The 18,936-nt window shown below is 34.4% G+C and overlaps 1 protein-coding gene across 4 annotated transcripts in view; it reads right to left on the reverse strand.

The window, feature by feature from the left end:
* Impg2 (interphotoreceptor matrix proteoglycan 2) overlaps window positions 1–17,612 on the reverse strand; it is a 92,011-nt gene extending 74,399 nt beyond the window's left edge. Inside the window, exons 1-2 of one of the 4 annotated variants that reach the window (XM_063224869.1) lie at window positions 17,173–17,612; window positions 16,519–16,767 (exon numbers count right to left, since the gene is read on the reverse strand). In XM_063224869.1, the coding sequence (XP_063080939.1) occupies window positions 16,519–16,767; window positions 17,173–17,257 (334 nt within the window). In that variant the 5' untranslated portion in view covers window positions 17,258–17,612. The remainder of the gene's footprint in view (window positions 1–16,518; window positions 16,768–17,172) is intronic. The other 3 variants (XM_063224868.1, XM_063224870.1, XM_063224871.1) reach the window with 3 other exon arrangements.
* Between the last annotated feature and the right edge of the window lie 1,324 nt (window positions 17,613–18,936).

The following is an 18,936-nucleotide window of genomic DNA, read 5'->3' on the forward strand; positions in this document are numbered from 1 at the left end:
GTACAAATAAATAACTTCATGATTTACCTAAGCACCCTAAAAAAAAAAAAAAAACCAACAATCGAAATCCAAAGCAAGTGTGAGGAAGGAATAGGAGCACAAATTAAGGAAACTGAGTCTAAACAGAAAAATACAAAGAATCAATGAATTCAAAGAGTTTATCTTCAGAAGAATAAATCAAGCAGACAAACCCCTAGACAGTCTTACCAAAAACAGACTCAACTGTATATAATTAGAAACAAAAAAAAATGAAATCACAGCAGATACCATAGAAATCCAGAAGAACACAGTAGATACTTTAAAAACATATACTGTCATAAAATGAAGAATTCAGGAGAAATGGATAGATTTCTAAATACATAACAAAGATGAATTAACAAGGTATAAAAAATCTGAATAAACCAATATTGGTCAGTGAAACTGAAGAAGTAATTTTTTTCCTTTTTTTATTTAAAAAAATATATATAAAAGGGGAAGATTAAGATGAAAGAGGACATAACAACACAGGGCAGAACACAACAATTTAAGCAACATAGTGTTTCACCACAAGATAACCCAACCTAACAGTAGTTACCATAGTGTCTCTTTCCTTGAAATATTTGAATATGCCTTCATATACTATCAAGCATAACAAGACAGTGTAAAACAATTCAAAACGGTAAAAGTATTACAGTGTATTTAGAAATAACTAACAGAAAATGAACAATGGTTTCTATAGTATCTCCTTGACTATAAAATATTTTGTTTCTACTATCACATATAATAAAATCCAATAAGATACAACATGATAAAACCAATGGAGACAGAAAAACAAAAGCTTGATGGGGCTTCAAAACAAGCTGATATTAAATCATCACTAGCTATCATAACATCTTGTTTTATTCAAAATAACTGTTCTTCCAGTGAACATGTTTGGGCTCTTTATCAAAGTTAAGGTGGTTGAGTGTGTTTGTAGTTGTGATTGTCTCTTTAATCTATTCTACTGATCTTCAGATCTGTGTTTATTACAGTACCATGTTGATTTTATTTCAGTAGCTTTGTAGTATAATTTAAAGTCAGGTATTATGATGTTTCCTGCCTTGCCTTTGCTGCTTAGAATTGCATTTCCTATTCTAGGCCTTCTGGTTTCAGATGAATTTGAGGAGTGATTTCTCAAGATCTATGAGGTATGTTAGTGATATTTTCTTTGGGATTGCATTGAATCTGTATAACAGTTTTGGGAGAATGGCCATTTTCACAATGTTTGTTCTTCCTATTCATGAACAAGGGATGTCTTTCCATTTTCTGAGAAATTCAATTCTTTTTCAGGGTATTATAATTTTCCCAGTATAGAAATTTTACTCCTTTTGTGAGATTAATTCTTAAGTATTTCATGTTTTTGGATACTAGTGTGAAGGGTGTGGGTTCTCTTATTTCTCTCTCAGTGATTTTGTTGTTAGTGTACAGAAATGCTATTGATTTTTGAGTATTGATTTTGTATCCAGCTACATTGCTGAATCTATTTATTATATTTAGGAGTCTTTCAATGAGGCCTTCTGTGTAGAGTATCATGTCATCTGCAAACAATGATAATTTAACTTCTTCTTTTCCTATCTTTACCCCTTTTATTTCTCTTTCTTGTCTAATTGCTCTGGCTAGTATTTCCAGTACTATATTAAATAGGAGTGGTGATAAGGAACATCCTTGTCTTGTGCCTAATTTTAAGGTAAAGGCCTTCAGTTTTTGGCCATATAGTATGATACTGGCTGTTGATTTGTCATAGATGGCCTTTATTATATTGAGGTAAAGACCATCTATTTCAATTTTCTGTAAGGTTCTTATCATAAATGAATGTTGGACCTTATTAAAAGCTTTTTCTTTTTTTAATTTTATTTACGGAAAAAAGTTTTTAAAAAAAAAACAGAAAAAGGGTAGAAGTAATACAGAACTTCAAAAAATAAACAGTAAAAAATCACTAGTTAATAGATTACATATTGTCATCTTAGAAATAGTTATTCAAGTTACAAAATTAAAGTGTACAAAGTGGGCATTCAAACAGTGAGACTGAAAACAGTTCTGTTTAATGATCCAACAAAAATTCAGTAATATAGTTATCTATCTTATACACTTAAATATACATGCAGTTATATCCTTTAGAGCACTTTATTTTCCTCTCTTTTATCAAGAGATTTTTCTGCACCTATAGAGATGATCATGTGATTCTTACTTTTGGCTTTATTGATATGGTGGATTACATTTATTGATTTACGTATGTTGAACCATCCCTGCATGCCTGGGATGAATCCTACTTGTCATGGTGTATAATCTTCTTGATGATTTGCTGCATTCTATTTGCCAATATTTTATTGAAGATTTTTGCATCTGTGTTCATTAGGGAGATTGACCTGTATTTCTCTTTTTTAGTTAGGTCTTTCTCGGGTTTTGGTAGTAGAGTAATATTTGCTTCCAGGAATGACTAATGAAGGATTGCTTGCCTTTCAATTTCATTGAAGAGTTTGAGTCAGCATTAAGTCTTCTTTGTACTTCTTGTAGAATTCTGCAGTGAATCTGTCTGGGCCTGGGCTCTTCTTTGTAGGAAAGGATTTAATTACATTTTCAATTTTATTAATAGAAATGGGTTATTCAGCAGTTTTCAATCTTCTTGACCTAGCTTTCTAGGAACCTGTCTATTTCTGTGTTATCAAACCTGTGAGAATAGAGTTTTTCGAAATAGGTGTTGATGATCTATATTTCTAGATAGTCTGCAGTGATTTAACCTTTTTCATTCCTTATTGCATGAATTTGAGCTTTTTCTTCCCTTTTTTTATAAGGTTGTATAGGGGCTTATCAATGTTATTTATTCTTTAAAAGAACCAACTCTTTGATTCATTGATTCTTTGGATTGTTTTCTTAGTCTCTATTGCATTAATTTCTGCTATAATTTTTATAATTTCCTCTCTTCTTTTGGCTTTGGCCTTGACTTGCTCTTCTTTTTCTAGTTGTTTGAGGTGTAACATCAGGTTATTGATTTGTATTCATTCTGTTTTCCTGATGTGAAATTCAGTGCAATAAATTTTCCTCTGAGGTCAGCTTTCATTGCATTCCACAGATTCCGGTAAGTTGTATTTGTATTTCCATTTGCTTGTAGGTATTGCTTAATTTATCCTTTAAATTTCTCTGTGACCCACTGATTACTCAAGAGTGTGGTATTCAGTTTCCATGTGTTTGTGGGATTTTTGCAGTATCTTTTATCATTAATTTTTAATTTCATGGCACTATGATCCGATAACATGCAAGGGATAATTTCAACTCTTTTGCATTTATTTAAGTATGTTCTGTGGGCTAATATATGGTCTGTTTTAGAGAATTCCCATGTACTATGCTGAGAAGAATGTGTTTTCTGATGTTGTTGGATGGAACACTCTGTATATATCTATCAAGTCTATTTGTTCACATGTGTGATTGAGTTCCATTATTTCTTTGCTGATTTTCTGTCTGATTGATCTGTCCCTTGGTGTCAATGGTGTGTTAAGATCTCCTTTATAATTGTATTACTGCTAATTTGGTTTTTCACTTCTATGAAATATAATTGGGTTCTCTGGAATTTGGTGCATATATATTTAAGACTGTTATCTCTTCCTCTTGAAGTTTTCTCCTAACTAGTATGTAGTGACCTTCTTTATCTCTTCTGATCGTTATTGGTTTAAAGTTCACATTGTCTGAAAACAGAATTTCTACTCCTGCTTTTTGGGGGGGTTCATGTTACATGTAGTTTTGTTTTCCATCTTTTGACTTTCAGTCTGTGAGTATCCTTTTGGGTTAGATGGGTTTCTTGTAGACATCATATGGTTGGATGTTGTTTCTTGATCCATTCTGCCAGTCTGTTTCTTTTAATTGGTGCATTGAGACCATTTACATTAAGAGTTATAACTGATATATCTGGTTTATTGTTGACATATTATCTTGCTGCTGTTGCATCTTTATCTTTCCATTTTGTTTGTCTGCCTTGCTTAGTGGTTTTTTCCTAAGTGTATCTAATCTGTCTTTCAGTATTCTTTTCAGGGTTGGCTTGATGATCATGAAGTTCTTCAGCTGTTCTATGTCATGGAAGTATCTTATTTCTCCATCAATTTTGAAGGACAGTTTTTCAGGGTACATCAGTCTAGGTTGGAAATCATTTTCCTTTAGGATCTGAAATACTTCACTCCATTCTCTTCTTGATTTTATTGTTTGTGCTAACAAGTCTGCTGTGATTCTGATAGGTTTTCCTTTATGGGTGATCTGTCTTTTCTCTCCGACAGCTTTTAATATTCTATTCTTTTGTTGGATTTCTGGGATTGTGATTATTATATGTCTGGGTGTAGTTTTATTTTGGTTATGGCTATTTGGAGTTCTATATGCTTCACTGATCCTGATGCAGTTTCCATTCTTGTATTTGGGAAACTTTCAGCTATTACTTCTCTCAATATCCTCCTGACATCCTTTATGTTGTCCCTTCTTTTTCATTTATCCCTATCAATCTTAGGTTGTTTTTCTTTGCATTATCTTGCAGCTGTTGAATTGTTATTTCCTGATTCTTTGTTTTTTTAAAAGCTCTTTCCTTTCCTGTTCACTAATGCAATCTTGTCTTCAAGGTCTGAAATTCTATCTTCACTTTTGTTGAGGTGGTTTTTACAACTTTCAATGGAATTTTTGATTTCCTGTATATCTCTTTGCATCTGCTTTATGTATTCTGTTTGTTTCTTATATTGTTCATCCAGGGATTCTACCGTTTTGTTTAATTCCTCCAATTTTTTAACTGTGTCTTCTTTAGATATGTTCAGCATTTCTTTCATTTGTTTTATCATTTCTTCTTTCACTTGGGAGATTATTTCTAGTTTGAATTCCTTTAAAGCTTCCCTGAGTTGCTTCTTTATTTTAGTTGCTATTATGTCAGGTGTTTCAGGTGTATGGCATATAGTTTCTTCTGTGTACATAGCTTCTAGGGTTTCTTGAGATGAGCTGGAGGTTTGAGATGGTATTTTAGTCTTTCATTTTGCCATTTTTCCTATATTTCTGTGTTTCAAGTGTTATTCCAAGGCTTCCCCAAGGCCTGTTGGAAATCATTTTCTATGCCCTCAGCTCCTGGGACTCTGGCCGCCTAGTTCCCAGATTGAGAGAGGATCACTGGGGGTAGTGCAGTTAGGCCTAAGCCCTATGTTGCAGGCTGAGTGTGGCAGGAAGCTGTGAAGTTCCTTGACTGATGGGAGCAATGATCCCAAACTCCTTAGTTCAGCGGATGGTGCAGGGACACTCATGGCAGGCTGCTCAGCCTCCGGAACTGAGGGCGCTGGCAGGCCAGGGTCTCCAGAGTCCACCAAGAATGGCAGGGAGCAGGGCAGTTGTTGCAGGTGGGCTCAAGACCTGCTGAGCTGGTCCAGTGCAGCAGGAAGCCACAAAGTTCCTGGGCCGGGCCCCAGAGAAGATCTCAAATTCTCTTGGTTCGGGGTACAGTGCGGGGACACTCACTGCAGGCCCCTCAGCCTCCAGAACTGGGGTGCCGGCAGGCCAGGGACCCCGGAGTCCACCAAGCCAAGAAGTAATATTTTAAAAACTAGCAACTGAAAAAAATCCCAGGTGCCAGTGGATTTACTATTGAATTCTAAAAATAAAAAAAAAAAAATTTAGAGATAATGCCAGTACTCCTCAAACTCTTTAATGAAAGTGAAAGGGAAGCAGTACTCCCAAAGTCCTTCCTAGGAAGCAACCATTATCCTAATTCCAAAGTATGAAAACAACTCAAGCAAGAAAGAAAACTACAGGCCAAAACTTTTAATGAACATAGATGCAAAAGTCCTCAACAAGGGACTGGCAAACAGAATGAAAAAAATCATACATCCTGACTACATACACTTCATGCCAGATATGCAGGGATGGTCCAAAATATGCAAATCAATAAATGTAATATATTACATAAACTGAAACAACACCCATTCATAATAAAAACCCTGAAGAACATAGGTATAGAAGACCTTAACTAAGTCTGTTTAGAACTATTCGTAACAAACCAAAAGCCAACAGCATATTAAATGGACAGAGGGGGAAAACTTTCCTTCTAAAATCAGAAAAAAGAGAGGGATGCCCACTGTCAACCACCACTATTATTTACTATAGTTCTCAAAACATTAAGCAGAGAATCAGGAAAGAAAAGGAAATACAAAGGAAAGGAAGAAGTCAAATTATCGTTATGTGCATACGACATAATCCTCTACATAGAAGACCCAAAAAATTCCACCAAAATTCTCCTAGTATTGATAACCAAATTCAATAGCACAGCAAGATACAAAATCAATGTATGAAAATTAATAATAAACTCATCAAGAAAGAAGTTAGAGAAATAATATCTTTTATAAGCATCAAGAAAAATTACTTAGGAACTAACCAAACCAAGGAAGTGAAGGACTTCTATAGTAAAAACTACATTACTCTGAAAAGAGATCAAAAAACATATCAGAAAATGGATTGATCAGCTGGGGCATGGTGGTACATGCCTGTAATCCCAGTACTCTGGAGGCTCCAAGTTCGAGACCAGCCTGGGCTACAAAGTGAGCTCAAGACCAGCTTGAACTGAGTAGTGACACCCTGTCTCAAAAAAAAAAAAAAAAAAAAGAAAGAAAGAAAGAAAGAAACAAAAAGAAAATACATTGATAGTCAAAACAGGCATACTTCCAAGCTGATATATAGATTTAATTAATACCAGTTGAAATAACTGTAGAATTTCTCACAGAACTAGAGAAAAAAATTCTAGAATTCTTATGGAAACAGAAGAAATGTAGAAGAGCAAAAGCAGTCCCGGACAAGACAAAGGCAGGAGGCATCACTATTTGAGACTTCATGTTATAACACAAAGCTATAAGAATTGAAAAACAGCATGATATTAGGAGGTAAACAGATTGTTAGATCAGTGGAACAGAATAAATGACATATAAACAACTTCAGGCATATTCAGCTACCTGGTTTTTGATAAGGGGGAGAAAACAAACACTGGAGTAAAGATATACTCTTTAACAGATGGTGCTGTTAAAACTAGCTATCCATGTGAACTTAAATGTAGACCCATATCCTCTCACCAAATGGATGAAAGACCTAAATATTAAATCAGAAACAATCAGATGAAAGGTAAAATATGCAAAACTCTTGAAGACGTGTAGGCAAAAACTTTATTAACAGAACCATAATTACACAAGAAATAATATCAAGAATCAACAAGGGGAATCATTCAAATTAAAATCTTCTGCACAGCAAAAGATACAACTAACAGAGTAAAGAGACAACCTACAAGATAGGAAAAATGTTTTGCCAGCTAATCCTCAGTGCAATGGTTTATATTTAGATGTCCCCCCAAAGCTTCATGCACTCCTAGGTAGGGCTTTAGGAGGTGACAGGACCATGAGTGTGTGATACTAGATCAGGGTTGTGTAATAAGGCACTAGTCACTGATTGATTCAGCATACTCTGGGTATGTATAATAGACTTACTAAATAGGAAAGACCCACACTGAGTCTGAATGGCACCAATCATTAGGCTTGTAGCCTGGATGGAAAAAAAAAGGGAAAGCTTCATGCTTCCTGCCTGCCACGTTGTGAACTTTTTCTCTGCCATGTCCCACCACCATGCTCCCCTGCCTTGAGGCCAGCTAAATATGAACTGAGACTTCTAGACATGTAGCTAAAATAAACCTTCCCTACTTTAACTTGAGGGTATCAGGTATTTTGCCCAGCAAGGTAAAGATAACTAAGACATTCAGATAGAGTACTAAATAGAAGACATGAAGAAATAAAAAACAAAATAGATCCCCCCTCCCAAACAAAAGACTCAGTCAAAAACTCGGCAACCAAAGAGGAACTTCTTGGTGTCTCATGCCAATAAATTTATGAAAAAAAGTTCAATATTTCTAGGCACTATAGAAAGGCAAAGTCAAACAACTATGAGATTCCATATTACTCCAGAAAGAACAGCTATCATCAAGAACTCAAATAATAACATGTATTAGGCTGTAGAGGAAAAGGAACCCTTCTGCACTGCTGTTGGGAATTTACTAGTTGTAACTAGCACCATGGAAGCCAGTATAGAGATTATTCAAAAAACTAAAAGTAGAAATTCCATTTGATCCCACTATTACTCTGCTAACTATCTTCCCCCAAAGACCTAAAGACATCATATTACATAGATGCAATAACAAACCTGTGCTTATAGAACAATTCCCAATATATTGTTAGCAGCCCAGATGTCCATCAGAGATGAGTGGGTAAACAAAATGTGGTGTGTATTCCCAGTGGAGTGCTACTCTGCCATAAATAGAATGCACTTGTGTCATTTATAGGAAAATGGATGCACTTTGAGACCAAAATCAGACACAAAAGCTTAAATATCATGGTCTTTCTTACATAAGAAACTCAAATATAAATAAAGAACAAAATAAAAGATACATAACAGGAAACATAAGATAGCTGTTTTTATGTACGGGAAAGGGACCAAGTGCTGGTGGGCTGGAGAGCAACAGGATGAAAAAAGGGAATCGGAATGTGTTTCATACGTACACCAACTCCCCACAAGGATTTGTCATTATACAATGACACATTTGTAGTATATACTGCAAACATGTACAAAATAAAAAAGGAAAGGGGCCCAAGAGATGGAGGGAGAGAGAGAAGAAATGAGGGCAAAGGGACTTAAAAAAGAATTAAGGTATGTTATGCACATACATGCGTCAACTCTTCATGATGAATGTAATCATTTTATAATGCAATCATTTGCTAATCCAAATAATAAAGCCATTGTGATAAAAATAGCATAATTTTGGCTGGGCATGGTGGCATATACCTGTATTCCCATCTCCTGGGAAGCTGAGGCAGGAGGATCATTTTAAAAAGCCAGCATGTGAATTCAAGGCCATCCTGAACTACATAGAGAGACTCTGTCTCAAAACAATAGCATAGGGGATTTAGCTCAGTGGCACAAGCACCTGCCTGGCAAGTGCAAGGTTGTGAGTTCAATCTCTGGTACCAAAAACAACAACAACAACAAAAAAAACAATAGCATAATTCTGTCACAAAAACAAACACGTAGATCAATGGAACAGAATAGAGTATGCAGAAACAAGCATAGGCACATTCAGCTATCTGATCACCAACAAAGGGGCCAAAAACATACACTGAAAGAAAGACAGCCTCTTAAAGAGTGGTGCTATGAAAACTGGCAATCTTCATGCAGAAGATTGAATGTAGACCCATACATCTCACCATGTACCAAAATGAAAGCAAAATCAATCAAAAATCTAAATATTAAAACAGAAACAATCTAACTAAAGACAAAATAAGTAAAGCTCTTGGAGATATAGAAATAAATTTAGGAATAAATAAATAAGAACTTTTTTAATAGAACTTCAATTGCACAAGAAATAATACCAACAAACAAATGAGATTTTATCAAATTTAAAAGTTTTGGCACAGCAAAGGAAACAACTAGGTTTTGGGGAAAATTTTTGCTGCTATTACTCAGAGAATTAATATGCAAAGCATAATTTTAAAAAAACTTTAAAAAATCAGCCTCTCCAAAATAAGAATCAATTTAAAAATATGCAACTCAAGTGAACAGATCTTTCTCAAGAGAAGTATAAATGGCTGATAAATACATTAAAAAATGTTCAACATCTCTGGACATAAGAGAAACACAAATTAAAAATACTCATTCCTGTAATCCCAGCACCTGCAAAACTGACGCAGAAGAACAGTCATGAGTTTGAGTCCAGTCCAGGCTATATAGTGTGTTCAAGGCCAGCCTGAACTACATAGTAAGATTCTGTCTTAAAAAAAACAAAGAGCAAGCCAGCCGTCTGCCAAGAATCCACCAGGCCAGGTCTTTGGAGACCCACCAAGAAATCAAGGATCCAGCCTTCCTGGTAAGCAGTGCAGGCCTATCTGCCATGGTCTAAAAACCAACCAACCAAATAACCCCTAGCCCCCCCCCCACCTCCCACCCCTTAGCAACCAGATGGTTCCAAGAACAGCCTGAGTTGATAGCAACTAAAGTACATAAAGTGACTAAATGCTTGAATTGTTTGGCTGATTATGCAGACCTGGGGCCAGAGGTCTGAGCCTCTCTCTGAAGGATGGCCGTATGCAATATAGCAAATTGTGGGGGTTTTCATTCTGTCTTGTCTTTGAAGTCCAATTTTGTTTTCACTGTTTTGCTTTATTCCGATTGTTTTTGCTTTATTCAATATTCTGTTTTGATTGATTTTATTGTGTTTTGTTTTTGTTGCCACACCTGATGAAATGGACAACTATTGTGAAGATAACAAGATATACTATAATGCTAAGGTAGAACTATAATGTTCTCCTAGTATCCTACTCTGAAGTTCTGTACCAATTTTGCTGCATTGTCTTGACTGGCTTTGTTCTGCCTTGATTTGTTGTATTTTACTATCTTCAAAATACATTTTTAAAAAGCAAAGAAAAAATAAAACAACACTGAGATTCCATCTTACTCCAAAAGAATGGGTGCCATCAAGAAATCAAATAGCAAATGCTGGTTCGGCTACAGTGGAAAAGGAACCCTTCTATGGTGTTGCTAGGAATGTAAACTGGTGCAACCACTATGGAAATCAATATGGAAATTCTTCAAAAAATTAAAAATAGAAATTATGTTTGACCCAACTTGTAGGCACCTTTTCCAGAGAGTTAAAGACATCATACTACAGTGAGGTAGGGACAGCTCTCACACTAGGTAGAGAAAAATCAGGACAATGGCTTCATTGAGCTTTTTAGAAGTTAATAGAGAGTTGGGGCAGCTACAGGCAGCTTTTGCCTCTGCAGATCAGGCTCAAGCATTTAGAAAGACAAAGACTAAGCTCAGGAAGTTTCCAGATACCTATCATTTCCGTTACTTCCTTCTTTTCTCTACCTTCAAATAAACTGTCTTCTCCTAGTTTATACTTGGCTTCTTTAATTATTTACTCTCATGGGGTTTACAATATCTGAGAATGGTGTGTTCCAGCAGAATAGTGGCATGGTGTGGCATGACATGACATTCACCCCTCCCCGGACACTGCAGTGATACAGCCGTACTCATCATTATAGCAGTACAACTCAATAGCTAAATCTTGGAGGTGGCCTATATGCCTATCAACAGATAAATGAGCAAAGAAAACATATTGTTTATATACAATGGAATACTACTTTGCCATAAAGAATGATAAATTTGAGTCACTTTTAGGAAAATAGATACACCTTGGGATCATAATGCTAAGTGAAACACATCAGACACACAAGCTTAAATATTGCATGAATTCTCTTGTATGAAAGCCCAAATAAATAATGTAAAAGACAATACAAAATAGGAAGGTAGAACTTTTACAAATGGAAATGTGATCTAAAGATTAAGGGAAGGGATAAGAAAGGAAGGGAGGGGCTGGGGATTTAGCTCAGCGGCATAAGCGCCTGCCTTGCAAGCAGGTAGTCGTGAGTTCGATCCCTGGTACCGATAAAAAGGAAAAAGACAAAAAAAAAAAGAAAGGAAGGGAAAGTGAGGTGAAGGGAGAGGGGAAGTAAAAAGACCAATAAAATGTCTTTAAAATGTATCATAGAGTCTACAGCGACCAAGACAGAATGGTATAAAAGCAGACAAATATACTCAGGAGGCTGAGGCAGAAGGATCACTGGAAGTTTGAGGCCAGCCTGGGTTCCATAGTGAGTTTAAAACTGCCTGAACTACACAGCCAGACCTTGTATCAAAAAAAAATAAAGAAGTAGACACATATAGTAGAATACAATAAAGAGTACAGAAATAGGCCCAACACATACAACAAACTAATATTCAACAGAGATGCAAAGGCAAAAAAGGAATAAGCATTTTAATAAATGATATTGGAACTGATTATGTATATGCAAACAATTAATTTTTTATTAAGTGGACCTAAACATAAAACCTAAAAAAATTCTATAGGAAAATACAGGAGGATCTTATGTTAAGCAAACTATTATCCAATACCAAAAGTGTGACTTTTTCAAATAAATGACAAAAAGTACTTCTTCAAATTTAACATTTGTTACTTGCTGGGTGTGGTGGTACACACATGTAATACCAGCATTTGGGAGGCTGAGGCAGGAGGATTTTGGCAAATTCAAGGCCAGTTTGGACTACAAAATGAGTTTAACCCCAGCCTGAACTGCAGAGCAAGATCTTGTCTCAATAAATAAATAAATAAAAATAAAATAAAATGTGTTTTTCAATTATTCAGAAAATTAGCAGACAAGACACAAACTTGAAGAAAATATCCAAAAAACATGTATCAGTCAAAAACATGTATCTAGGATACATTAAGAACTAAGATTACTTAGTAAGAGACAACTCAATTGTTTTAAAGAGAAAAAAAACAATAAAAACAAAGATACAGAATTTCAAAAACAATAAGAAATTAGCACTGGTTAATAATTTGTGTATTGTTATCATCAAAGTAGTTGTTCAGATTACAAAATGTACACATGCACAATTGACCAAACAATATAAGCACAAACTGTGTTCTCTAATGAACTAAATTATTTTAATGGGCAAAATAATCACATGGATTCATATATAGGGTAACCAAAATAGTAGTCATTAAGACAATAATGAAATATGCATCCAATAGGATGGTAAATGTTTAAAACAACTATATCAAGGGTTGAAAAATATGAAAAAGGCTGGGCCTGGTGGTGCTTGCTTATAATCCCAGCACCTGAGATCCTGAGGCAGGATCTCCACAAGTTTGAGGCCAGCCTGGGCCACATAGTGAGTCCAGATCAGCCTGATCTGGTGAGACCTTTTCTGAAAAAAACAACTATTAAAATGACTATACCACTGTGAGTGGTATAGTCACACGGGAAAATAATTTAACGATTTCTTTAAAAGTTAAACAAATATCTATTATGTAACCCAGCCAATTAGTCAATAGAATTAAAAACCTATTCGCACAAAAATTTGTACCAAAATGGTGACAGTATTTTCTGGATACTAATTGCTGAAAACAATCTAAATATTCTAAATTGGGGTATATTTACAAACTGGAAAATTGTCAAAGAATAAAAGATTAACTAATGATACACAAAAATTATTATAAAATAATTACACTAAATAAAAAAAGCCAAACTAAAAAATACATCCTATGATTTTATTTATAGAGTAAAGTTGATAGGATATATAGATAGACAGATGGATAGATAGATAGATAGATAGATAGATAGATAGATATAGATCCACTGGATAGATAGATAGATCAATCGATCACTGGGTCCTTCAACACTGGAAGGAAGAATAATAAGAAAGAGATTATAAAGAGCCAGGAGGAAACATTTAAGACTGATTGACAAGGTCTTTATCTGAACTGCAATGATGATTTCAAGGTTAAATATATCTCTGAAAACTAATCAAATTGTATACTTTAAAAATGAAGCCTATAATCCATCAAAGTACACCGTAATAAACCTGTACTTTTAAAGCTCCAACTATACAAATATATATTTTTAAGACAGGAAAGAGAACATTAATTATAGTTTATCCCAAATACTCTATCATTTTAACTTTACAGATCTTTAGGATAAATGGTAGCTTAAATGGGGAACAGTCTTCAAATTTGTTACCAACTATTGGCTGTGCCAAGTTCTCTATTAAAGGCAAACTATTCTGCTGTATTAGCTTGGTAGAAAAACCTAAAACCCTTGCCTGGACACTGAATAGATTCCTTGCTCCAAATTTCAAACACCTGATTTTGAGAATATAATCCAAATTATCTCTTCAAAATCAAGACTTACAATGAAATATTCAATTTTCTCAACATTCAAAAATAAATCAAGTGAAACATTTATTCTTTATTATGCAGTAACAACTGTATCAACATTGTTATAATCTTGACATGCTGTTCAGCCTTATTTTTTTGAGAGCTCCCTTTTCTACTGTCCCACTTGCAGCATCTGTATCTTTTTTACTAAGACTGCAATTTAAATGTATTATCTTTGTGTTTTACAGTATCCATAGCAATAAATTCTGTTCCTAAGAGAATCATTACAATCTCCAACTACTTAAGGAATTATTTTTACGTATTTTTTTATTTAAAGAAAAATAAAACAGAAAAAAAGGTAGAAATAATACAGAATTTCAAAAAAAATTAACACTAAGAAATCACTAGTTGATAAATTACATGTTGTCAGTGCAAACCATTCTGCTCATGATTCAACCAAAGCTTAATAATACGGTTATCTATCTTGCACATTTAAACATACATACAGTTATATCCTTTAGAGTACAGCAATAAAATTTAACACCCACTATAATAGTACAACTTTGTATGTCTTTAAAACTTGGCATAAATGATAGTTGTGAGAAGAATTGTCGGTCAATCTATAAATGTTTTTCCAGGAGAAAGCAATATCTTTATGGTTGTTTCATAATAAGGCTCAGGTTTTTAATAGTGTATTGAGAGATACATTGCTTTCTAATTAGTCTTCATCAGTCATATCTCTTAGACATTTCTCAAGTTGCTCCATTTCTCTGCCCACAAGGTCCTTGAGTTTACACACTGTTGCTATAGCCCAAGTGCCTCAGTCTGGAGCCTGGGTAACTGACATGCTTTCTCCCTGCCCAGTCTCACCCTATGGTCTGTTCTCTCCATACATCTTACTGGTTTCCAAAAAAAAAAATGTAGAGGATAGAAAACAAGTTATTTAGTACAAGGAAGTAATTAGTCATGTCCAAAATGTGGACAGCATGTAAGACAAATAGCCTAGAGCATCTGTATTTCAAAGTCAACTATTCCACAAGCGGTTTATTGTTTTAGTTGGCTTCTAGTTTGATAAAACTTGAATTTATAAAAACAAAACCAAAGCAAATCACAAAGTATAGTTACGCCCCTTAGATGATTGTTTTTTTCCCTCTTCACTATGTAACCAAAGGCAGAAATCACTTCATAACTCTATTAAAATTTTTTTAAGGGGCTGGGGGTTTAGCTCAGTGGCATAAGTGCCTGCCTGGCAAGTGCAAGGTCATGGTTCAATCCCCAACACAAATAAATAAATTAAAATATGGCTAAAAAATTTTTTTAAAACTAGGTAGTGGAAATTATATCTTGATAAATCATTTTAATCATCATTTTAATTCACCTTTTTTGTGTTCTTTATGCTCTCTTCAGTTTTTATGTTCTTTCTGCCCTTTTCAGAATTTCTCATTTCTGTATATCATCTAATGCAAAATGCCAGGTCTATGGATCTCCACTTTAATAGTAAAATGAAAATTTCTTTTTTAGAAATGTTTGCTAGCTCAATGCAATCAAGAAATATAAATACCCATAAGAGCTGCTAATCCATTATACTATTTTAACAAAAACATCAAATTTATAAATACATGTAATATCTTGTATTCAATTTTCATTTTTTTATAAGTTTGGTGTGGAAGAAGAAAAGGCTAAGAAAGAAGAAAATAAAGAATATGACAAAATAGCAACTCAAGACAGAACATTCACAAACTGGTCTGGAAAAGCAAGCACTCAATGTATATTCGATGAACTAGTGAACGAATAAACAAGCTTGATTTCACAGTCATTTAATGTATCTCTTCTTCAGCTGATTAACATGATATGGCTTCTTACTGGCTACTGAGCAGCAAAAAGAAAGACTGGAAATCCTCCAAATGTCCAGTAAATGTACCATGGTCAGTCAAGCAAATATTAGTAAATGTAAAAAACCAAGTGGATTTATATAATGAAAAGATAAGAGTTCAAGATCATACTGTTCAATTAAAAATAAAATAAAGGTGAGCACAGTGGCACATGCCTGTGATCCCACCAGCTTACGAGGCTGAGGCAAAAGTATTACAAATTGCGGGCCAGTCTCAGCAACTTAGTGATACCCTGTTTCAAAATTTTAAAGAAAGTGGGGGACATGGCTCAGTACAAAAGCCGTAGGTTCAATTGTAGTACTATTATTAAAAAGTTCATTTAAAATCTGAGTCTGTTGCTTCAGGGAGGCCTGCGAGAAGCGCTATCATTCAAACTATAATAACTCCTTGTGTCCTAACTAGAGAGCAACCGACAGGACTCTGGAATGTCTAAACTACAAAACAAACCAATTATATTTTTATGTTCATATAATACCTAAAGATGCAAAGTAAAACATATTTATGTTTGTAAATATTTTGGGGTATATTTAGCCAATCACCTTTAAAAAGAACTAAAAGTTATAATTAATTTATCCAGTTCCATAAACTGATATTTTTATGTAAATACCGCATGCTAACTGATGGTGCCACTGGAGTTCCCATACTATGATATTTCTAAAGTGCTTAAAAAGGTTTAAACATTTCTTCTCTTAAATAATGTGAAACTTTCCTCTGAAATCATGTGAATAGTATACTCTTAGCCCTTTTTCTATTCCTAGGAGATAACATTTGGCACAGGTCTGTCTAAATTATTACAAATTTATAATGAGGCACAACAAATATGATGCAACCCGAAGATTTAGCTTTACTTACCTCGGAGTTTAAAATATTTCATATGACTTGCCACAGCCTCTGTAACAGTTTCATTTCGGCAGATTTTTACTCCATTAGGAAACAGAATAGACCGTCTTCTTCTCAACAACCACCGTTTCTCAATTTCTCTGTGGCTCAGAAGCTGTTGCTTTTTAGCAGGTAGAGAAGAGTCTGTAGATTCTTTGGGCAGTAGAAAAGAAACTGCAGGCTTTGGTTCTTGTATATCTTCTAAAGATAAGTAGGTTTGCACTACGGAGTGAGAGCATAATCAAATCTTGTGATGAGGAATGAAGATAAGATACAAAAGGTAACAGGAAAAAATGGTCACTTTGTGCCACATTGGATTTTTGAAGTCAATGCCTGTATCAGGAGAGTGAAGTATTCAATCTTCCTCTCATTTAATTTCCCACTCCTAAGATGTCTTATCAAAGTCAAGAATAGATTCAATTTCAACACAGGAAATAAGGGGAAAGATTTGGATCAGGACTTACTATAAAGACGAAAAACCCCAAATTATCTTAAAACAATGTAAATAAAGCATTATTAAAGATTAAAAGAGTAGTATTTACTTAATTTCTTATAGCAATCACATCAAATAATACTGTTTTAAGAAATATACTAGAGCTGAATAGAAAGGCAAAAAATTATAATTACCTGTTAATGATGGAAGGTTTCCTTCTATCAAGACGAGTATCAGAATACCCAAAGAAATCTTCCCCAAAAGAGGAAACATAATCATTTAGACCTAAAACAAGTAAATAAGAGAGCAAAATCCTTAACTGAACATTCAAAGACTTAAAATTTCCAATAAAAAATTGTTACAGGAAAGGCATAACAAGTTTATGTTTTAGAATGGACAACCACTATAAAACCATTATAAATTAATGTAAATAAAAATAGTATCCCTTCAAAGTGGTTCTTAATTCTTTTCTTAAATAACCAGCATGCAATGAAAGCAGGAGAGATAAGCTAATTAGAACAGATGGAGAGAGACAATTTCTTTAATCTATCCAGCTAAGCTCTTTATTAACACTCTATTTGCCTTTAGCAAGCAGTTCATTTACAAATATTTCATATGAAGTCTTCTTTTTTCTATCTTCTTTATCTCTATTCATCAAATCTGATAGATTCATATATTCTCTGGGTTCCCATAGGAACTAAATTATATACGCATAAAATTTCCAGACTGATTATACCTACCTATTTCAGCAATACAGGGCCACATTCAAAACAAAATTAGTTTCCATAATAAAACCATCATATTATAAATTTCCCTGATAGAAAATCTGAACTCCTTCACCATAATGGATAATTAATCCTCTTGATGACCTAGTCCAAAAAGCTAAAAAAGATCTGACAATTGAAGTGATATGAAATCTGTCCTTAGATTGAGAAGAACAGGGTTTAAATTCTGGCTTTACTATGTAATACCTGATTTGATACATCACCAAAACTTGTTGAGCTGTTTTATTCACCCAAAAAATTATGATAATCTCTGTCTATAATATGGCGTTATAAGAATTAAGAAATACAAAATTATCTGAGACCTAATACGTTGTATTCCAGTTGTATTACAAAGATTCATAAAGTCTACAGGGATGCAAGCTTTGAAATTCTCTTTTGTTCAAGCTCTAAAACTGATTTTTAAAAAGTCCCTAACAATCCATGTAGAAAATGTATTTAATATCTTCAAAAGCATTTATTATATCCTATGAAATGTAGTTTATAAAATTTTAGAAACATACTATTAAAAAACATGAAAAATTCAGCTGGGTTTATTTGCTTCTAAATAGGTTCGTCATTTTGTAAACTCATTTTAACTTGACAATTGATGTAATTATATCTTTAACTGCAACTTCTTAGAGTAACTGTATCTATGATATAAAGCTATAGATTCATTCCATGAGAACCAAAAAACAAGGTTAACTCCATTTGTAAAAGTAGAAAGGATTTATTACAAAAGATAACATTTCACTGAACCTTCAATGGCCTGGATGGCATTTCAGTGGGTGGAGGTTGTAGTGGTGTTGGTAGTAAATAGGAAGGTCTAATTTTTTTGTTTCTTAAAGAATCCTGAGTAATGGCACACACTTGTAATTCCAGCACTCTGTGGGACAGAGGCAAGATGATTTAAATTTAAAGTTCAAGCCCAACCTTTTGACACAGCAAGATCCTGTGTCAAAATAAAGAGCAAAGTCTGGGGATGTGCCATGACCTGTGCAGCTCTTGAAGTTTCTGGGGTAAAGACCGTAAGTGAAGAGAAAAGGTAAAGAAATAAATATCCGACACAGAGAGCTGGGATCACATGAAGCCCGCTCTCCTGAAGGGAGGAAAGGGACTGCTCCCTCACTGTAGGGGCATTTATTTATAGCAACACAATGCTGAGTGGTACCCCTTTATTTAGAAACTCATTGCGTG

This window comes from Cavia porcellus, unplaced genomic scaffold (assembly GCF_034190915.1).
Source record: "Cavia porcellus strain 051 isolate PalLab524CR breed Dunkin Hartley unplaced genomic scaffold, mCavPor4.1 scaffold_15, whole genome shotgun sequence".
Taxonomy (NCBI): domain Eukaryota; kingdom Metazoa; phylum Chordata; class Mammalia; order Rodentia; family Caviidae; genus Cavia; species Cavia porcellus.